The 23,332-nt window shown below is 44.2% G+C and overlaps 2 protein-coding genes across 2 annotated transcripts in view; both read right to left on the bottom strand.

The window, feature by feature from the left end:
• Positions 1-4,855, bottom strand: part of LOC146782686 (vomeronasal type-2 receptor 1-like) — a 71,587-nt gene extending 66,732 nt beyond the window's left edge. Inside the window, exon 1 of the mRNA XM_085637180.1 lies at positions 4,268-4,855. Coding sequence (XP_085493306.1) covers positions 4,268-4,855 — 588 coding nt within the window. The remainder of the gene's footprint in view (positions 1-4,267) is intronic.
• Positions 4,856-17,927: 13,072 nt separating this feature from the next.
• Positions 17,928-23,332, bottom strand: part of LOC146782685 (extracellular calcium-sensing receptor-like) — a 97,563-nt gene continuing 92,158 nt past the window's right edge. The window contains exon 7 of the mRNA XM_085637179.1: positions 17,928-18,853. Within this exon, the coding sequence (XP_085493305.1) occupies positions 17,928-18,853 (926 nt within the window). The remainder of the gene's footprint in view (positions 18,854-23,332) is intronic.

Below are 23,332 nucleotides of genomic sequence, written 5' to 3'. Positions count from 1 at the left end.
AATACTACAGGAGGACCAACACAGTTCCAGATAGGAGGAGTAACGGTACAAGGAGACAATACATTTTATGCATAACCCAAATGTTGGGAGGGATACCAACCAACAGTTATACTCATTGAAAGAGCCCACAGAAAACCATTATGTGTTCAGTACTAACAGTAGCCCACAGGTAAGATGAGGAACCCACTATGATGGTAGCAATAGAAGGTCATCCCTATAGTTTACTAATTGACACTGGAACCACCAAATCTTGTATAGGAAAGGAACACTACATCTTTCTCACAATTCAATGCACACACAAGGGTATTTTGGGGCTGACAGTTCATTTTACTGAATCAGCGAGCATAACTGCAGGAGACATGCAAATTGAAGGACCATTGAAACCAGAGGTACGGGTCAACATTCTTGGAAGAGACCTGGTGAGTAAGCTGACTATGACCTTCTCTTATTTAGAAAATGGGATGATGGTATGTCATACACCTGGTATCCCACCAGGTAGGATGTTGTCAATCATAGCTCATGAGGGCTTGCGACAATAGGTCAGAGTAATTCCTGTGGATACAGAGGACATTTTGTGTGGCATTTATGTTTTGATAGCGTATACACCAGCACTACTGGTGAAGACAGTGCAGATAACAAAATAACTATTGTTCAGACTTGACAGGCCTGTGGATCCTCTAGAAGAACCTGACATGTTGATTGAAATATTAGCCCTTGAATTAAGGCCAAGTTATGCATTGTTGACAGCATTTGGCAGGAGGCCAGCAACGTCGGCATCAATAGTGTTTACGGATCCAGGAGTCAAATTGAGAGACATATCAGTTGAAGAAATGTTTGATGACAGCCTATCAATTGAGATAGTGGAATTTGAAACTGGTATTCTCATTAGAGTACAGTTGCCGTACTGGATGGTGCCAAAACATGCAAAAGACAGTACAATGGGAGAAAAGGATTTGGCAATGGTACCAGAGGGTCTGTGGACAAAGGGGCCCCACCACATGGGACTGAATAAAGGAGCTGAGCCTCAGAAAATGACACTGAGACTTGAATCGATACTGCCCAGGGTGTCAGTATCCTCTGTCCAAAGAGGCAGAGGAAGGCATCATTCTCACAATACAGGTGTTATTTGAGCAGGGAGTAATATATGAGAGAACATCACTCTGTAACACCCAAATTTCTTCCAATAATTAAAACTAAGGGGGAACTTGGAGGATGATTCAAGTTTTCTTCCCCTGAACGATACAGTAATACCAGGATTTCCGGTGGTACCAGACCCGTCAGCCATACTGACAAACACTGACAAGGATGCCACCCACTTTTCGGTGATTGATTTGAAAAATCAATTTTTCAGCATTCCATGGCACCCAGATAGTCAGTATTTAACAGGGTTTAAGTACAGACAAAGTCAGTATTCGGCTCCCTCAAGGCTGTTATGAGTCTCCAAGTATCTTTAACAGAACAGAGAAAACGGATTTGTAAAATGTAAAAGCACCCTTTTACAGTATGTGGATGGCATTCTGGTATGTAGTCCCTCCCGTATACACATGTAGAGGTGATACTATTGATCTCCTTTGCATGCTTGCAGAAAAAGGATACAAAGTGGACAAAGAAAAATTCCATTATATGCAGGTGGATATCCCTATTGGGAGGAGATAATATCCAAATATGGAAGGAAGGTGACATCTGACTGAGCAGAGAGCATTACGTGAGACAGTGGGTATTTGATTATGCCACCCTGCCTGCACCACTTTTGACCGCTCTAAAAGAGCCCTATACCAATGGGAACAAAATAACTGGACTGATGTCAGAGAGACAGAATTTCGGGAGCTAAAGAAAGCAATGACAAATGCTCCAGTGTTAAGTACAATAAATGCACACTAGCCCCAGAGTCACTGGGGAAGGGAACTAGAGGCTCACCAGGGTGATAGGAGTCGGCCTGCCTCCAACACAAATTGTTATACATAGATGGGGCCGCTCCTATTAGAATGACCTAAAGTGTGCTCAGTAGTGTTATGTGAATGTGAGTGTAGACATCTCACAAAAAGTTTAGGACTGGCCTCACACACCACCTGGTGTCATGCTTCATCATTGGCCAGTCCTCGCCCTCTAAAAATTCGGTTTGATAGAGGGCTGGCATACACCTGACGACAGGGATGCACATCTAACTAAGTGGGGGCCCGAAGTGAGTGAGTGAAGTTAAAAGCCATTACAGTGACCTCATTTACTTTTTAATGATCTAGGAGGCTGTATGGTGTAGAAAAACAAGTTAACGGCGAAATGGGGAAAGTTATTAACCCCTCGCCGTGTAGAGTTGGGTCCACATGTTTCTGCCTTGTGTCAACAGTGGTACTCGGCATTCATCAGGACCTAGATACTTAGATATATACAGGGCTCCACTCTTACCAACACTGTGGTTAGAAAAAACCTGTGGTGGGGTGACCTTTGTCGCTCTCTGCTGTTTAGGGGTCTTTAGTACCCTACAGACTTAACCCTATGTGCTTCATGGCAGGGGGGGAGTAAAGGAGAGCCCCTGTAGTCAAACCTTCGTCAAGGTGCGCCCAGTGTTAAGTACACCTGACTACAGCAAAAGATTCTACCTCTTCTGACTTCTGTCATTGTTATGGAATGACAATGATGGCAGTACTGACTCAAAAGACATCCATGAGACAGAAACCAATTGCCTACTACAGTGGGCTTCTCAATTATGTCATGAAAGGTCACAACCCATGTGAGCAAGCACTGGCGTGGCAACATTTGAGGTCCAGAAATGCACCACCATAGTGATGGGATCACCTTCAACAGTGTATGTAGAGAGTATGCAGTATTTGCTATGTTACAAAGAGGCAAGAGCACCCTCACAACACATAGGGCATCTGGGTGCAAAGTAATACTCTTAGTACCATCATTGCAAGTGGTTCTCTGTCACACAGTTAACCCAGCAACATTCTTTATAAACGCAATTACTGACGATGAACAAGTACACGACTGTGCTAATTTCATACCAGACGAAGGAAGTAAGGTTGAGAAGACCCCATCCCAGGGAGCATTTTGCTCTCTGTTAATGGGTCCACTTTCATAGATCATGAAATTGGGATTACACATTCTGGAGCAGCAGTTGTAAGAGCTGAACAGTAGGGACCATCTGATACATTACTAACTTTTAGACAGATGCCACTACCTGGTCATTCTTCAGCACAGGCTACAGCATTAGTGGCCATTATTAAAGCATTGCAGTGAGCTGAGGGATTAAAGGTCATCATTTACTCAGATTCAGCATATATCACCACCATTGTACAATCTAGCATTCACAGATGGCAAAGGATGGGATTTCTTAAATCTGATGGGTCCCCTGTAATGCCAAAGATGTATTGCCTCAATTAATAAAAGCTCTAACTCCTCCATCTAAAGTAGCAGTGATAAAATGTGCAGCGTACACCAATCAGCAAGGGTTTATCTCCAGGGGTAACACTCTAGCAGACTGGGCTGCAAAATAAACAGCTAAAGCATCCACAAATTCTAATGAATATGATGAAGACACATTAGGTATGATTACAAGCAAGCAACAGGATGCTATTGAATTAACACCCCATTATACAGAGATATCAATGTTACATTTATGTGATTTGCAAGAATAAGTACTCCCTCATGAAAGGGAGCTGTGGGAACTTCAAGCCTGCCCCGAAACACCAACAGCTATCATTTACAGGCAAGAGATTACAGGCAAGCCAGCAATGCCACAAACCCTGATGTACACAGCTCTAGAGCAACTATATCGTCCAGCACACACTGCAAAGGAGTATCTTCTTGCTACGTTACAGAGAGATTGCTTTATTTCACAACTATTATTATTATTATTATTATTATTATTATTAATAGGGTTTTGTAGAGCGCATAGTAACCCGTAAGTATCCCAGCGCTAAGACCAAGACAGTCGAGAGGGGGGAAGTCTGAGGAAGAGAGCGGAAGAAAGAAACGGGGATCAGGGGAATAGGTGTGTTTTCAGAAATTTTCTGAACCGGAGATAGTCTGGTTCCATCCTAAGATTACGGGGGAGGGCGTTCCATAATCGGGCTGCGTTCACAGAAAAACGCCGTCCGCCAGTGCGTGCCTGCTTTACTCTGAGAATCGCAATAAGATGTTCATGGTTAGAGCGAAGGGATCTTGTGACTTTGTAGGGCCTGATGAATGTTTTGAGAATGGGGGGGCCTTTATCCTGCAGGAGTTTATGGGACAGACAGAGAGCCTTAAATTTGACTCGCTCTCTCACTGGGGGCCAGTGAAGGTGCTTCAGAGCTAGTTTGGCCGAGGATCTAGCCGGAGTGTTAGTAAGAAGCCGGGCTGCGGCGTTCTGTATCCTTTGCAGTTTGTTGAAGGTTGCTTCGGGGGCACCCAGATAGATGGCATTGCTATAGTCCAGCCTCGAGAGAATAAGGCCTTGGATGAGCAATTTCTGGGAGACGAAAGGGAGCAGGGGCAGAATTTTCCTGATAGATTTAAGGAGCCCGAAGCAAGTCCCAGCGATTTTTTTGGCTTGGGTCTTGAAGGACAGATCTTTTTCTAGCCAGATTCCCAGGCTCTTGATCTCGGTCTTGGGGACCGGGGGTTCACCCAGACAAGCAGGCCAGATGTTAAGTGGAAGGGAGAGCCCCTTTTGACCCAGGAGTAGGATATCTGTCTTGGATCCGTTGAGTTTCAGCGATGAGCTATTCATACATCCCTGAATTTCGGAAAGGCAGCTATGGAGGTTAGATGGTTCGTGGTTGGGATGTGATAGAGACACCACTAACTGAGTGTCATCGGCGTAGCTGATGATTTTCACTCCGAACGGGATAACCACCTCCTCCAATGGGGACATGTAGACATTAAATAATGTCGGGCTTAATGAGGAGCCCTGGGGCACTCCACTTTGGAGGGGAGTAACAGGGGAGCGGGCGTCGTTCTCCCAGACCTGGAAGGAACTATGGTCTAGAAATGATGCAAACCAGGTCAAGGCAGTGCCCTTCACACCGATGTCTCTGAGTCGCTGGATTAGGACTCGGTGGTTAACAGTGTCGAAGGCCGCACTGAGGTCCAGGAGGATCACTGCCACTGATCCTCCTGCGTCCAGAATGCCTCTGTTCTCCTCCACTGCCGCAAGCAGGGCGATGTCCGTGCCCTGACCTGGGCGGAATCCGGTTTGCGAGCTTCTGAGCAGGTTGTTAGACTCCAGAAACCGTGAGAGCTTTTTATTGACTAACTTTTCAGTAATTTTACTGATTCCGGGGAGGAGGGAGATTGGCCTGTAATTGGCCAGGTCCAGGCGGTCAAGTGAAGGTTTTTTTAAGAGTGCCTTGACGACGGCCGCTTTCCAGCTGGGGGGGACTTTTCCCTGGAGCAATGATGAGTTATGAGGTCTGTTAGAGGAGGGGTGATCGTGGGAGCTACATTTTTTAGAATACGTAGGGGCACCGGGTCGCTAGGGGAGCCGCTTTTGATTGTAGCTAGCGTAGTTTAAACCTCTTCGATAGTTACCGGGCCGAGAGAGTTTAAGTGAGTGGTGATTGGGTCTGATTTAGTGCAGCCCTCATCATTGAGACTGGAGTCGACTGGAGGTAGGGAGGCGAGAATTTTATGAATTTTCTCTTCAAAGAATTTAGCCAATTTGTGGCATTTCGCTTCAGAGGTATTGGAGTCTGGAAGTTTCTCTGGCCGCGGATCTGGGGCTTTGAGTAATTCTTTTAAGATGAAGAAGGTTTCCCTGGCGGAGCAGGAGGCGTTTTTTATTCTTTCATCAAAGAATATGCTTTTGGTATTACGTAGGGCGAGTTTATAATTTTTTAAGGAGGTGCGGAATGCGACTTTTTTGACTGTGGTTTTATCCTTCCTCCATGAGCGCTCTGTTCTTTTACACTCCTTACGTAAGAAGTTAAGCTCAGGAGTGTACCAGGGAGCCGGGTTCACTCTTTTGACTCGTTTCAAGGTGGTGGTTTTAATGAGTGGGTGAGCCAAGAGTTGAACTGGATGTCCGCAGTGACTGGGTCGGAGGCCGGGGGGGGGAAGAGTGATCCTGAGTGTGTCGGCCCATTCTTCCGGCGCGAGTTTGTGCCATCGTCGGTCAGTTACCCGGGTTTTAGACGGTTGGGTGGATGGGACGGGAAAATGCCAGTAAATGGGGATCAAGAAGTGGTCTGTCCATGGCAGGGGGAAAGGAGTGTGGGTTTTGAGGTTGGAGATATTGGTGAGAATGGGGTCCAGAAGATGTCCTTTGTCATGGGTGGGCTCTGAGTTCACTAGACGGATACCAAAGGACGTGAGGTCAAGGAGAAGTTCGGATGCAGTTATGTCCTTGAGGTCTAGTAGATGGAGGTTCAAGTCTCCCAAGATTAGAAAATTGGGAGTAGTGGTTGCCATCTGGCTGACTGCATCAACAAGGGCGCTTGAGAATTTGGCTAGGGCTCCTGGCGGGCGGTATATCAGTAGACCAGAAAGGGAAGTTGCGGGAGATATCTGTAGAGCAAAGTGGCAACTTTCGCATTCGTCGATATTACCCTTGTTGGTTCTGCAGGAGAGATGCTCTCTGTAAATTATTGCCAGGCCACCTCCTCTGCCGAGTGATCTGTTCTGCGAGTGGATTTGGTAGCCAGATGGAAGAGCGTTGACAATGTCAGAATCAGAGCAGGGGGTGAGCCAAGTTTCCGTGAGGAACAGAATGTCGATGGCATGATCCTGGACAAGAAGGTTGATCTCGTGGGAATGTTTAGGAAGGGACCTACAGTTAAGAAGACCAAGCTGTAGGCCGTGGCATTCTACGGTGGTAAGGGCCGGATTGCAGAGGTCACAATTAGTAAAGGGTTTTTCTCCTGAATAGGTGTAGTTACACTTAATGTTTTTGGAGGGGTTAAGTGCAAGGAGCATGTCTCTGGTGTAGAAACATCGGCCTGAGGGAGAATTGGGCATAATGACCGGGCCTAGGGCCGGCTGGGCGCGGACGGGCGCAGACGGGCTTGACTTAGGCGCAGCCGAGAGATACACATTATTTATAGGGCGTAGGAGGGTGGCGTCTGTGGGCGTGGCCTCCCAAAGGGGCGTGGCCTCCGTCCTCGCCGAGATGGCGGCGGGAAAAGTTTGTAGGTGGAGAGGGCTGCGGTAGCTCTAACTCAGCTGCGCAGGATTAGCGAGGTCCCGGAGGGGTAAGTGCACACACAAGATAAGTGACAATGTTACAACAAAGATTTTTTAAAATGACTAAAAACGCTCTCGGCTTTCCGCCTCAAGAGCCCAATCTGTCTGGGCTGATGGCGCTAGTATTCAGCGCTTTAAAGGGTGGCGTCTGTGGGCGTGGCCTCCAAAGGGGCGTGGCCTCCGTCCTCGCCGAGATGGCGGCGGGAAAAGTTTGTAGGTGGAGAGGGCTGCGGTAGCTCTAACTCAGATGCGCAGGATTAGCGAGGTCTCGGAGGGGTAAGTGCACACACAAGATAAGTGACAATGTTACAACGAAGATTTTTTTTTTAAATGACTAAAAACGCTCTCGGCTTTCCGCCTCAAGAGCACAATCTGTCTGGGCTGATGGCGCTAGTATTCAGTGCTTTAAAGGGTGGCGTCTGTGGGCGTGGCCTCCCAAAGGGGCGTGGCCTCCGTCCTCGCTGAGATGGCGGCGGGAAAAGTTTGTAGGTGGAGAGGGCTGCGGTAGCTCTAACTCAGCTGCGCAGGATTAGGGAGGTCCCGGAGGGGTAAGTGCACACACAAGATAAGTGACAATGTTACAACGAAGATTTTTTAAAATGACTAAAAACGCTCTCGGCTTTCCGCCTCAAGAGCACAATCTGTCTGGGCTGATGGCACTAGTATTCAGCACTTTAAAGGGTGGCGTCTGTGGACGTGGCCTCCCAAAGGGGCGTGGCCTCCGTCCTCGCCGAGATGGCGGCGGGAAAAGTTTGTAGGTGGAGAGGGCTGCGGTAGCTCTAACTCAGCTGCGCAGGATTAGCGAGGTCCCGGAGGGGTAAGTGCACACACAAGATAAGTGACAATGTTACAACGAAGATTTTTTAAAATGACTAAAAACGCTCTCGGCTTTCCGCCTCAAGAGCACAATCTGTCTGGGCTGATGGCGCTAGTATTCAGCGCTTTAAAGGGTGGCGTCTGTGGGCGTGGCCTCCCAAAGGGGCGTGGCCTCCGTCCTCGCTGAGATGGCGGCGGGAAAAGTTTGTAGGTGGAGAGGGCTGCGGTAGCTCTAACTCAGCTGTGCAGGATTAGCGAAGTCCCGGAGGGGTAAGTGCACACACAAGATAAGTGACAATGTTACAACGAAGATTTTTTAAAATGACTAAAAACGCTCTCGGCTTTCCGCCTCAAGAGCACAATCTGTCTGGGCTGATGGCGCTAGTATTCAGCGCTTTAAAGGGTGGCGTCTGTGGGCGTGGCCTCCCAAAGGGGCGTGGCCTCCGTCCTCGCCGAGATGGCGGCGGGAAAAGTTTGTAGGTGGAGAGGGCTGCGGTAGCTCTAACTCAGCTGCGCAGGATTAGCGAGGTCCCGGAGGGGTAAGTGCACACACAAGATAAGTGACAATGTTACAACGAAGATTTTTTTTAAATGACTAAAAACGCTCTCGGCTTTCCGCCTCAAGAGCCCAACTATCTCAAAAGATCACTATGTACATTGCAGAATGTACAGCATGCCAACAGTATAGCACTAAGCCTACATTAAAAGTGATCACCTCAACAATATCACGCCCCACAGATCCATTTAAAAATCTACACGTAGATTTTGTTGTCGGCATGATAGAAAGATGTAACAATTATAGATATCTTATAGTAATTGTTTTTCCATTTTCACGATGGATTGAAGCAAGACCTTGTATACTTAATGATGCTAAAGCAGCAGCCAACTTTCTGATCAGAGGGGTAATACCTAGTTGGGGTGTGCCAGATGTGTTCCGCTCTGATAATGGCCCCAACTTTGTCAATACAGTATTTTAACATATTTGCATGGGCCTATGAACTAACAAACTGTCATGGGTTTATAACCCCTAAAGTAAAAGTATCATGGAGCACCTGAATGGCCTTCTCAAAAACTATGTGCTACTCTGCAAAAGAAAATGCTGTACTGCCAACCACTGGCTTTGTAGGCCCCCAGAAATCAGCCAGGAAGAAAAAAAAATTTGACACTACATGAAAAATAGTGACAGGACGTCCCATGCCTGCACCTTTAACGACAGAGCAGCAAAAGACAGATGCCCATAAGACGGCTGAAGTTTTGGGGAATGAAATGAGTTGTTACATGTCTGATTTAATGAAGTCTGCCAAGTTCTTCTATAAACAGGTATTGCAAATGGAGAAGTGCACCACCACAGACTAGTCAGATACCCATTGGCCAACAAGTGTACATACGTCATTTCATTAAAAAATGGAGGGACAAGAAATTCAAAGGTCTATTATCAGTGACAATGAGTACTCCCACGGCAGTGAAAGTGGACGTCAGAACACCACGGATACACTTGTCAGACTTTCAACTGGACCCTGCTTTGTGTTAGGCATTACCATTGCCAGAGGGAGAACTAGAGGGTGAAAGAGAAAAAGAGGAGTAACAAGGTGTCCCTCCAAATAGCAAGTGGAGTATTATGTTGACTCTGCTAGCGGACAGTTATGTATTGCTGTTTTGTTTTTCTTTTTCATGTCTTCTTATGCTTAGCAGCAACATTGCAATGGTATTTTAACTCATGTATGGCATTATGTCAAAATATCACGTTTGCAGAGAGCAGCAGTGCCTGAGCACTGAAATATATTCCAGAGTATTCATGCTAGCTTATTAGATAATATGTGGTATCAACATATGATCGAGATAGGTATGCCTTCTTCTTATAAACCATGTTTTGTTTGTTCCTTGAGTCTACCAAAAATTACCTGTGTCTAATACACCTTTTCATTTGCAGAATATGAGTGCAGATACAACCCCTGCAGGTAAAACAGGGAACATTCCTAGTAACCGTGGAATATGAGAAAGAGTTAGCAGATACACTGAACATCCTAACAGAATACATAGAGCTTGTAATGAAGCTAGACACTATGGCCAAGACAAGATTTATGAGGTACAAAGATGAAACAAGGAGAGCTAAAATATTGGAACCGGGATTTCTAGGGATATGCAAACACAAAGAGATGATGGACGAAGTGCTGAAACTTTTCAAACACTCACCCCCAGTCACCGATCTGGGTTGAATCCTTCATCATTCTTTAGCTCACTATGCCACGCCATTTCAGACACAGCTATATGCAAATCAGTCTTGACCCTGTGCCTCATGGGAACAGTCCAGCCTGAACTGTCAAGCCATGTCTTCCCAGGACCGTTTTCAGGCTAACAGCCCTCATCAGCCAGGCTAGCTTGAATCCAGTGGCAAAGTGAGAAAGGGACCTATGTCTGGGCATACCCTGCCAACTTAGGACAAACAAAGCAAACACAAGGAGATGATGGACGGAGTGCTGAAACTTTTCAAACACTCACCCCCACTCACAGATCTGGGTTGAATACATGATGATGGATTCAACCCAGATCTGTGACTGGGGGTGCGTGTTTGAAAAGTTTCAGCACTCCGTCCATCATCTCCTTGTGTTTGATTTCTAGGGATATCTCAACATACAATTTTCTGTAAGAATTACTCCATCATACCCCAGCCCCATGATTGTCAGAGAGGCCATATTTTCAAGTAAGTGCATCAGAATCCGTTCATGGGCACTGGTACCATGGTACAACATTTGCGTGCAAGGCTTTTTCTTTATGGAGTAGAAACAAGAGTAAAAATAGCAGACATCAGAAGTGTCAGGCAGTGTGGGATGAGAATATATCCAGATTAACTTGGGTAGAAACACCTACAACTCTTCAAGCAGCTAGAATACCCATTCTTTTCTCTTTATGTTTCAGGGTAAATGGAATGGTCCTGGTTGGGAACAACATCAATTTCAATACCACAACGTAGGGCATCTCCATCTAATGGACTACTACTGGAATTGCGGGGGTGGCTGTATACATGACTTACTTCCAGGTGGAGTGGTCTCTTTTCTTTTGTTACGAGTACATCCCCTGCCTGGCAATTCCCAGAGTGGACATTTCCAAGCTACATGGCCATCCCATGAGCCATCCAACTACCTTGCTGCACCATCCTTCAGACTATTTCGCTACTACAACCAGGGAAGATGTCTCAAAGGAGCACAGGCTGTTCAGTGATGCTTAGCTGTTTTTCTGAAGCATCCTTCCGTTCTTTCAAGCAAAAGCCACCGTGAATTGGTTGCAGACAACCCGCTGGGAACTCATGACGATGCCTTTGATGCAGTCAAAGAAGAGTTGAGAGCTGTGAGTATTTGTTGGACTTAATGGCGGCCATTAAGTGTGGAGTATGTGCCAAGATAGAAACTACCTGCTGTCAAGTCAATGATGCGGACAATGGAACATTAACAGAGGCCTTAAAAGCTCTGCATACCTTGCATTAGAGGATGGTGAATGAGGGGGTGCCCCCAACGAGTGGTTCTCAGGGTGGTTTACTTGGATAGCATCCTGGATGTCAGGACTATTTAAAGCCTTGTTGCCTATACTTGCAGAAGTGCCCTTGGTGTATTGTGTATTACAGTTAGTGATAGAATTCTGCAAAAGGGTTAGCCAGAAATTGAGAGGGTTGTTAACTACCAGATTGGTAAATGAAATGCAGGACGTTGAGGAAAACATATACACATTCATGTTTCCAAGTAAAAGGGAAGGTGAGGAAAAAGTTGAAAAGTCAACTAAAGGGGGGAATTTTACAGAGATTGCAGAAAAGGTAGAAGGCCTACCCATACTAATGAAAGCATCAGCAGAATGAAGTGTAGAAATGTATGTGGTAAAAGGTAAGCAAGGGCCCAAGCTGTTTTCAATGCTAAAATAGAGAGCAAGAATAGAATGTTAGAGTATGCAACACAGCCACTCAGTGCAAGGACACGTCTCTGACAAAATGTGTCGATCAAAGTAGACACAAAGGAACAAGATAAGCAGGTGGTTAGGCATACCAGAAACAGTAGAAGCTTAGGGAGGAGAGCATTGTTTGACTTCGACGCATGAGACATCCAAGGACACCTGTAGTGCAGAGTGTGTGAAAATGTATCAATAACATGTGAACTTGAGTCACATTCTGTAACATGTGGTTAAATGTTTTTTGCAGAAACGATTGCTTCTTGCTGTAATTATAAGACATAACGATGTGCTTGAGCAAGTGCTTGATTTAATATGCTAATGGAATGTATGATGTATTGCGGTTTTGAAAATATATAAGGAACTGCCAGTTATGTTGTAGATGTCAGTTCCATGGAGCTGGCTGACCTCCCAGCGGTGTTTTCATAAACTCTATACTATATTGCCAAAATAATTAATCTTCTCTTTTTCAATCCTCTTTGTAGGTGGCCTGCCACCGTTGCACATCCTCAAAGGCCCTGAGGGCTACCTGGATATCTGGTTTGGTAGCCTCCTTATTGGCGTTCAGTCCCTTCCGCTTGCGGAGTTTGCTGAGCCCTACTGATGGTGTCAAAGTTGCATGGCTCCATCCCCATGGTGCAAACAAAAGGAAGGCAGGGCACTTACATTTAGAAAAGGGAGAAAACAGCCAATAGAGAACTAAGAAAGAATTTAAAAAAGGATCACTGATGTCAATTTATTTTTCTGGGAATTTTGTGTAACACAAATCAGTGTAAGGTACTGTACAAATACAAGTCCTTATCCCAGTGCTGCAACTAATGTGACAAATCGGGTTGTTGGTTGACTGAGGTGTGAGCCCTTGATTAGCAAGAGCCTCAATCCCTTGCAGGGTGAACTACAAAAGTCACCCTGGGTTCAACACTGGGTAGCTTGGCACAAAAGGCAGTCAGGCCTAACTTAGAGGCACTGTGATACATATTTATGCAGCACACAAAGAGTAACAAAGTGAAAACATAACAGAAGAAAAATCCGTAACCAATTTAGGAAAATGAAGTGAGTTTTAATAAATTATTTGACACTAAAACGGCAAACATCCAATCAGTAGAATCCGAATTATGAATTTGTATAATTTTCAGTTAAAAGCTAAAATATCAAAGTGCTAACTGCGGACATATGGTTGTGCGAGAATGTGTCAAAGTCGAAAGTTAAGGCTGACTGTAATGGAGTGGATAGAAGAAGTGGATTGGACTCAGCCAGCGCTTACCATTGGATGTAGAAAAATTATTTTTAAGAAAATGCCTGAGGAGGTAAAGTTTGGCGGAGCAAGGCTGCAGGCGGTGTCTGAGGAGGGAGCGTCATCATCGGATGGCCTTGGGTCGAAGTTGCGGTGAAGATTTCTAAGTTCGGACTTAGTCACCAAAATGGAAGTCAATAAATTCCAGTGGGGCAAGGCAGAGGGCTGTAGCCAAAGACAGTTCCACGATGTCTGATACCTCTTTGGTGAAGGAGCGCTGATACAGATTTGCTGCTGCAGAGATGAACGTAGCGGCAGAAGCTGCAAAGTGAATCCGACCGGTGATGCACCTCAGGCAGTAGGTGGGTAGTTTGGTCTTGGTTTCTTCTTCCTAGCACTTTCTGGCCAATTTTTGTCCAAGTCCTCAATTTTTGTAATTTGCCAACCTGAGCACCTTGTGCATTACAACCAAGCATCCAGGACTTGTGGGGCACCACTTGGGGGTTCCAGACTAACGCATGCCAGGTACAGGTGGGAGTTCAAGATGGTGGGAACCTTTTATGTACCTGTGGCTCTGAACAGGAGGCCAGCAAATTAGCCTTGAAGTCACTTCTGGCAATCTTGGGTGCAGGTGAAGATGCAGGACTTAACAGCAGGGCTGAATCTAATGGTTCAAGGCAGGGTCCAGGTACATCAGCAGGCAGTCCTCTGAGAGTCCTTCTACTAGTCCAGTAGTGAACTGAAGAGTGGGTCTTACAGGCCTGTTTAATACCCTAGTGTCCTTCTTCTTGAAGGTGGGAGAAGCTTCTGGAAAGGTTCTCTGGAGTACATGGAATTTCCTGACTATCCTGCCCTGGCTCTAAGCTGTCTGCAGTGACAAATACAGGGTTGTTAGGCCCTTTGTGTCAAGACAGAGCACAGGCTATTTGGGTATCATTGGGGCTATGCTCAACTCCGCCCCTCATCCTGCCAGCAAATAGTCAATTGAGGCACACCTAATGACTCCATTGTGTGGCTGTCTGGGAGGAATTCACAAAGACTAACTGTCAGCTACACTCAGTCATGTGACCTAAGACAAGTTGCAGGCACAAAGGACTAAGGGCAGGAAAATACCAATTTTCAAAAAGTTATATAATGGGAGGTTTGGCCCGAGGACCGTAGCGAGGTGGGGCCTTTAAAGTGAAAACTGTGGTAATAACATGCTAGTGTGTAAAAAGAAGGTGCATTACTGTATGTCTTAAATGTTACACATTTGTTGTCACAATATTTTTTGCTTATTTGTTTGTTTATGAATTATGTTTTTAAATGTCTAAATGAGCACTCTTTCCTTTATATTCAGACGCTTTAAAAATTGAGAAGGAGATCTGAAATGTTAAAAAGAAATAGATCAAATAAATAACCAGATCCAAGCATAATCCAACGTTGGTTCTTGTAGCGTGTCTGTGCAATTAAACAGCAGTACCACGAAACAGTAGCCAGGTTATTCCCACAGTTTTCAATTTTCAAAAAGTGGCATTTTGAAAATCTTCACAAAAAATCTGACTTCAACATTGAAGAGATCTCACCATTACAATTTAATAGATACCAAACATGGTATATCTATCTGCTCCCATAGAGGAATTGCAGCGTATTAAATGTAATTAGAAATCCACAATGTTATCCTATGTGAGTGGCAGGCCTCACAGTAGTGAAAAACAAATGTGGGAGTTTTTCACTAACAGGACATGAAAATCTCAAAAATACATGTCCAGACTTTTAATTACATAACACCCTGCCCTTTGAGTTACTTAGGGGCTACCATAGATGTAACTTATATGTAATAAAAGGTAGGTTAAAGGCTTAGCAAGGGGGTTTAAATGCCAAGTCGACATAGCCGTTTAAAATAGGCGTGGGTGGAATTTCACTCCATGGAGCTCTGTGAAGTTACAGAAAAAATCAGCAAGAAGCTGCAAATTCTGACAGCGGTGAAAACATGCAGCTCACGTAAACGGCACCATGCATTATTCTAGAGTGTGCAGACATAGGAGTTGACTGTGCTACTGCTCTAGCAGAAAATGTACTTGAGCCGCAGACCTCTAACTGTCATCACTCACGATCATCAACCCGCATTAGCAAATTGCGCTAAGGGATGCCAAATCTCACTTGACAGCTCGCATATTTTTGAGCCTTACGGAAAAACAATTCCACCATGCGGCGACTGGTGAAATAGGGCCAGAAATTTCCATTAAATAGTAATGCGGTGAGGCCAAAATTACACCAATTCCATGGGCGGAGCACAATATTTCACCCACCCCTATTTTAAAACTGCATTCAGACAACAGACACCCTTTGTAGGATGTGTAGACCATCATCCACAGAGATAGCGTGCTTCATCATTGGGTCGGTTCCTTGTGGGGTGGATGCTGCAATCACAAACCAATCAGACACCTTGGGAAGTCATGGGGTGAGACTTCTGAACTGTAATTGATTCTCAATGGAAGAAGAAATCACATTTGTGAAAACCAGAGAGGACCACTAATCAGTGACAATAAAGCCATCCTCCATCCATGTGCAAAAATGAGCTTGAACACCCCCATTTAAACAGATGCATCCATGTTTCTGTAATCTTTGCACCACACAGATACATAGGCTGCATTTTTTTATCTGGACATTTCAAGAAGTTGTTCGTATTTGAGAATATGGTACAAAAAACAGACATTGTGTTTCTTCTCACTGGTAAATGGCCGAGGAGAAGGTGGTCCACCTCAACATGTTACTGTATCTGTATTGTTTCCTCAGTGTGTAACACAGTGAAATATATATCATAAACGATGCTTTCCAGTACTAAAATGTGAATATCAACAAAACAATCCCCAGTAATGTACAAAGTGGCAGAAAGGCTGGATCACAATTTGGGGAAAAATCCATTAGCCTGGCCCTAGTGTACAGTTTTTTCTTTGATGTGAAATATATCTTCACCAGTCTACAGGGAAAACACTGCTTCTTGGTATATCAGTTTAATTGCATTCTCCTTAGGGTAACAACAATTAGAGGGTCCCAGCATCTCAGTGACAGTAAATCACAATCTAGAGTTAAACAAAAGATTCAGATCTGCTTTCATCTTCCTGTTACTTTCTGTTACTGCATCTTCCAGAGTTCTGCCCTAGTCACCTAGTTGGATATTTTGATTTAGCTAAGTGTCGTTCTTGTTCAGGACCAATCCCAAAATATGAACAAATGTACATGGGATAGATGCATATAGAGTGAATCCAAATTTGAAATCATTAACATTTTCCACGGTTATCCTAAAAATCTGACATGGATCCAGCACTCATGAGCACCCATCTATGAGGGTGAAGACTAGAGGTAGGCATAACTCACGTAATTCCATGTACAGTAACCACACAGAATTACCTAACAATTCAGTGACATTGCACAGAAATACATGAGAAAACTAATTCTGCATTTAGTGCTACATTCTTAGGGGCATATTAACAAGGGCTTTATCTCTGCTTTTTTTGGTTTTAAAAGCCAAAAAAGCGGAGAGAAAACAATCGCCCTATTGACAAAAGGGTGCTAACATGCATAATCGCATGTTAGCACCCTTTTTCCCGACGCCTCCCTTTGCATCTCTAATGAGATGCAAAGTGGGCGTCACTGGGCAGTACAGCCTTGCAAATATCGCTGATGTGCACATCGCGATATTTAAAAGGCTGCCCCAGCATTATAGTAGACGTTAGTTTTTGGAGAAAACCGCTGTTTTCTCCAAAAACTAACGTCTGCTAAAATCCTGACTTATCCATCCCTAACATAGGGGGTGGTTTATGCTGCCACGACCACAGGGTCGTTTCAGCTAGGTTATCGCCCATTTGAAGGGAACATCGCTGGAAAACCAGCGATGTTCCCTGCAAAACGGCGATTTCCCCGCCATCTCTGGAATTTTTATCGCCCTGGAGCAACGTGCTGTTGATTACGCGCTACCAGGGCGATAAATTCCAGAGATAGACGGCGATGCGTAACAAAGCGCTAAGCGCGCTTTGCGTTATTCATCGCCATTACTTGCTGATATGCCCTTTAGTGCCACAATGCCCCCTAATTTCCACAATTGACATAAGGAGGCATTGTGCATTTAAAAATAGAGCTCAATGCAACAGAACAAGAACAGCAGCATGAGCAACTCTTCGCACTCACTAAATGTGCACTAGGGGTAGGACTCTCACCCAATTTATTCCCAGCATTGAGCGCTAGTTTCTTAGCGCAAACTGCACCATTGTGTCTAAAATGGACGCAAGCATGCATTTTGTGCTATGAAAATAGCACTAAATGCAACAGTACATAAACAGCATCACCAGCAGCCTCTCATTCTTGCCAAATGTGTTCTTGCTGTAGGGTTTTCCCCTGAAATTACTCCTGAATACAGAATGGATGTAATCTTGTTATTATTGGTAATTCTGCTCAAAAAGTAGATCAGAATTACCACTATTACTCTGGTGTCATTAAAATTACTCCCAGGCCTAGAGAGAACCTTCACAAGATTGATTTGCATTATTCTACACCATGGATGTACTACATTTTAAGGAAATTGTTCAAGGCAAACCATCATTTTACCTCCCTTTCAAAATGCTTCAGAATAGATGCATACATTTATTTATCACAATGTACGTGTTTGATTTGAGAATCAATTTTGAAATGTAATGACTTGCCTCAGTAGAAAAATCTCTGTGGTCATCAGAGGCTAATGTATTTCTAATAGAAGTGCTGCAGCCTGAACCATCAATATTACATGAGGTAATAGCCCAAGTATTTAGGATGATTTTATCTTATCACCTGTGGTCCTTTTTCCAAGTAACTGTTCTCTTGTATTCAGATCTGGTCTGAGTAATATAATATAACATTTTGGGAAGAATATACAAAACAGTAACCCAGCACTTGAGCATATAATCGCAAATATCTCCACTGCCACCATGTATTTTCCCTGTGTGCTTAGATAGCCAAGAATGAAATACATCCAAACGCTAAGGAAGAGAAACATACTAAACGTTATCCATTTGGCTTCATTAAAGCTGTCAGGTAATTTTCGCGCCAGAAAAGCTACCAGGAAGCAGACACATGCCAATAACCCGATGTATCCCAGCATGCACCAGAAGGCAGTCTCTGAACATTCATTGCACTGTAGGATGATTATCCCAATCTTTAGTTTCATGTTCTTCTGAGGAAAGGGAGGGCAGAGCAGTAACCAAGAGACACAGATAAGGACTTGACCAAGTGTGCAAAGACAAACTGTAGCAGTGGGAACCTTGGGACCCAGCCACCCCCTCATGTTACTGTCTGGTTTTGTGGCTCTAAAAGCAATGACCACCATGATGGTTTTGGCCAACACGCAGGACACACAGAAGACAAAAATAATGCCAAAGGCTGGTTGGCGGAGCAGGCAGGTTGTTGTCCGAGGCACTCCAATAAAGAGAAGGCTAGAGAGAAAACCCAACACAAGCCCTACCAAAAGAAAGTAAGTAAGCTCTCGGTTGTTGGCTTTCACAATTGGTGTTCCTCGATATTTGATGAAGACACACAAAATTGCAACTGTTGAAGTAGAGGATAAAGATGCAAGGCCAGTCAGGGTTGCCCCCAAAGAGTCCTCATAGGAAAGATATTCTATTGACTTTGGGACACATTTACTTCTTCCCTCATTGGGCCACAGTTCATCTGGACACTGACAACAGGCACTGGAATCTAAAGAGGAGAAATAAGGAGTTTTTAGACAATAGACCTCTATTTTGCAGACCTATAAGCTTGACCATCATCTGTTGCATAATTACTTTTACCTTTCCTACAATCTTAAAATTTTGAAAGCCTGACACGGATAGTAGATGGGAACTAACTTTTAAGCTGGTGTAGTGTCCTAGATGTGGCCCAGGGGAGATATTGTTACAAACATTGGAAATGTGATCATGGTTGACTATCTGAGATCTGTATGTGGAATCAAGTGGGAGTTTTCCTTTTGTGTCTAGGCTTCTTATTTATGCTGGCCTGTCTTGCAGCCTTTATAAAAGGCTTGAAACCCCAAGCATGCTATTTTGAATATACAATGAATATTGATTCCTAACATTTATCATTCACTGCCACATTACACATACTTGCATTTGAAGACCCACAGATACTGGATATGTACCAACCAATTTCCCACAGATAAATTGTTAACTTAAGAAGGCAAGTTAAGATCTAAAATATAGAACCAAGAGTTTTACTCTCAAAGTGTAATTGTTATATAGCAGATGCTTTTAAAATACAGGCCGGCCTTCTACAGTAATGAGAATCTGAACCCCCAAGTACAGGTACTGGTTTATTCTGCATCAGGTTGTTTTGAACATTGGTACACAAATAAGGGTTTGTCTGTGTTTTTGAGGAAGCACTGTCTGTGATATTAGTCATTGAGGTCTGGTTGAGCATGAATGTCTTCTTTCTGACACCAGCTTCAACCCTGTATTTAAGATAGTGTAAGACTCTGCAGATTCTGTTTCACTCTATTTTGAAGATCATTTAGGCCAGACTCGGCAGATTCTGTGTCACTCTACCTTGAAGATCCTGTAGGCCAAACTCTGCAGATTCTGTTTCACTCTACTTTGAAGATCCTTTAGGCCAGACTCTGCAGATTCTGTGTCGCTCTACTTTGAAGATCCTGTAGGCCAGACTCTGCAGATTCTGTGTCGCTCTACTTTGAAGATGCTTTAGGCCAGACTCTGGAGATTCTGTTTCACTCTACTTTGAAGATCCTGTAGGCCAGACTCTGCAGATTCTGTTTCACTTTACTTTGAAGATCCTTTAGGCCAGACTCTGCAGATTCTGTGTCGCTCTACTTTGAAGATCCTTTAGGCCAGACTCTGCAGATTCTGTTTCGCTCTATTTTGAAGATCCTTTAGGCCAAACTCTGCAGATTCTGTTTCACTCTACTTTGAAGATCCTGTAGGCCAGACTCTGCAGATTCTGTGTCGCTCTACTTTGAAGATCCTTTAGGCCAGACTCTGCAGATTCTGTTTCACTCTACTTTGAAGATCCTTTAGGCCAGACTCTGCAGATTCTGTGCCGCTCTACTTTGAAGATCCTTTAGGCCAGACTCTGCAGATTCTGTTTCACTCTACTTTGAAGATCCTGTAGGCCAGACTCTGCAGATTCTGTGTCGCTCTACTTTGAAGATCCATTAGGCCAGACTCTGCAGATTCTGTTTCACTCTACTTTGAAGATGCTTTAGGCCAGACTCTGGAGATTCTGTTTCACTCTACTTTGAAGATCCTTTAGGCCAGACTCTGCAGATTCTGTTTCACTCTACTTTTCAAGAACCTGTAGGTTCAGAAGTTCAAGCAAAGACCAGGAGGTTGTTGCAGTCACTCCTATGATTCTTTCTTGAACCCAGAGAGGCTATAGGTGAAACTGATGGAATTATTACTGACATGAAATACAAATGGGGAGATGGTACAGGCGACTCACTAGAAACAGTGTATACAGTTGTCCAAGGCAGTCAAGAACTTTCCAGGACTTCCAGCTCATCATGAGTTCAAAACCTTACCAATTGAGGGTTTCCCTATAGGTGTCATCACTCTGTCGAAGGGTCCGTGCAACACACTTCAACAAATCTTTATGACAAATTGTTGTCAGTTTCAGAACATTGGTACACAAATAAGGGTTTGTCTGTGTTTTTGAGGAAGCACTGTCTGTGATATTAGTCATTGAGGTCTGGTTGAGCATGAATGTCTTCTTTCTGACACCAGCTTCAACCCTGTATTTAAGATAGTGTAAGACTCTGCAGATTCTGTTTCACTCTATTTTGAAGATCATTTAGGCCAGACTCGGCAGATTCTGTGTCACTCTACCTTGAAGATCCTGTAGGCCAAACTCTGCAGATTCTGTTTCACTCTACTTTGAAGATCCTTTAGGCCAGACTCTGCAGATTCTGTGTCGCTCTACTTTGAAGATCCTGTAGGCCAGACTCTGCAGATTCTGTGTCGCTCTACTTTGAAGATGCTTTAGGCCAGTCTCTGGAGATTCTGTTTCACTCTACTTTGAAGATCCTGTAGGCCAGACTCTGCAGATTCTGTTTCACTTTACTTTGAAGATCCTTTAGGCCAGACTCTGCAGATTCTGTGTCGCTCTACTTTGAAGATCCTTTAGGCCAGACTCTGCAGATTCTGTTTCGCTCTATTTTGAAGATCCTTTAGGCCAAACTCTGCAGATTCTGTTTCACTCTACTTTGAAGATCCTGTAGGCCAGACTCTGCAGATTCTGTGTCGCTCTACTTTGAAGATCCTTTAGGCCAGACTCTGCAGATTCTGTTTCACTCTACTTTGAAGATCCTTTAGGCCAGACTCTGCAGATTCTGTGCCGCTCTACTTTGAAGATCCTTTAGGCCAGACTCTGCAGATTCTGTTTCACTCTACTTTGAAGATCCTGTAGGCCAGACTCTGCAGATTCTGTGTCGCTCTACTTTGAAGATCCATTAGGCCAGACTCTGCAGATTCTGTTTCACTCTACTTTGAAGATGCTTTAGGCCAGACTCTGGAGATTCTGTTTCACTCTACTTTGAAGATCCTTTAGGCCAGACTCTGCAGATTCTGTTTCACTCTACTTTTCAAGAACCTGTAGGTTCAGAAGTTCAAGCAAAGACCAGGAGGTTGTTGCAGTCACTCCTATGATTCTTTCTTGAACCCAGAGAGGCTATAGGTGAAACTGATGGAATTATTACTGACATGAAATACAAATGGGGAGATGGTACAGGCGACTCACTAGAAACAGTGTATACAGTTGTCCAAGGCAGTCAAGAACTTTCCAGGACTTCCAGCTCATCATGAGTTCAAAACCTTACCAATTGAGGGTTTCCCTATAGGTGTCATCACTCTGTCGAAGGGTCCGTGCAACACACTTCAACAAATCTTTATGACAAATTGTTGTCAGTTTCAGAACATTGGTACACAAATAAGGGTTTGTCTGTGTTTTTGAGGAAGCACTGTCTGTGATATTAGTCATTGAGGTCTGGTTGAGCATGAATGTCTTCTTTCTGACACCAGCTTCAACCCTGTATTTAAGATAGTGTAAGACTCTGCAGATTCTGTTTCACTCTATTTTGAAGATCATTTAGGCCAGACTCGGCAGATTCTGTGTCACTCTACCTTGAAGATCCTGTAGGCCAAACTCTGCAGATTCTGTTTCACTCTACTTTGAAGATCCTTTAGGCCAGACTCTGCAGATTCTGTGTCGCTCTACTTTGAAGATCCTGTAGGCCAGACTCTGCAGATTCTGTGTCGCTCTACTTTGAAGATGCTTTAGGCCAGTCTCTGGAGATTCTGTTTCACTCTACTTTGAAGATCCTGTAGGCCAGACTCTGCAGATTCTGTTTCACTTTACTTTGAAGATCCTTTAGGCCAGACTCTGCAGATTCTGTGTCGCTCTACTTTGAAGATCCTTTAGGCCAGACTCTGCAGATTCTGTTTCGCTCTATTTTGAAGATCCTTTAGGCCAAACTCTGCAGATTCTGTTTCACTCTACTTTGAAGATCCTGTAGGCCAGACTCTGCAGATTCTGTGTCGCTCTACTTTGAAGATCCTTTAGGCCAGACTCTGCAGATTCTGTTTCACTCTACTTTGAAGATCCTTTAGGCCAGACTCTGCAGATTCTGTGCCGCTCTACTTTGAAGATCCTTTAGGCCAGACTCTGCAGATTCTGTTTCACTCTACTTTGAAGATCCTGTAGGCCAGACTCTGCAGATTCTGTGTCGCTCTACTTTGAAGATCCATTAGGCCAGACTCTGCAGATTCTGTTTCACTCTACTTTGAAGATGCTTTAGGCCAGACTCTGGAGATTCTGTTTCACTCTACTTTGAAGATCCTTTAGGCCAGACTCTGCAGATTCTGTTTCACTCTACTTTTCAAGAACCTGTAGGTTCAGAAGTTCAAGCAAAGACCAGGAGGTTGTTGCAGTCACTCCTATGATTCTTTCTTGAACCCAGAGAGGCTATAGGTGAAACTGATGGAATTATTACTGACATGAAATACAAATGGGGAGATGGTACAGGCGACTCACTAGAAACAGTGTATACAGTTGTCCAAGGCAGTCAAGAACTTTCCAGGACTTCCAGCTCATCATGAGTTCAAAACCTTACCAATTGAGGGTTTCCCTATAGGTGTCATCACTCTGTCGAAGGGTCCGTGCAACACACTTCAA

The sequence above is a fragment of the Triturus cristatus genome, chromosome 12 (genome assembly GCF_964204655.1).
Source record: "Triturus cristatus chromosome 12, aTriCri1.1, whole genome shotgun sequence".
In the NCBI taxonomy this organism is placed as follows: domain Eukaryota; kingdom Metazoa; phylum Chordata; class Amphibia; order Caudata; family Salamandridae; genus Triturus; species Triturus cristatus.
The sequence above is the reverse complement of the archived record's forward strand: the minus strand, read 5'-3'. Positions and strand labels throughout refer to the sequence as shown.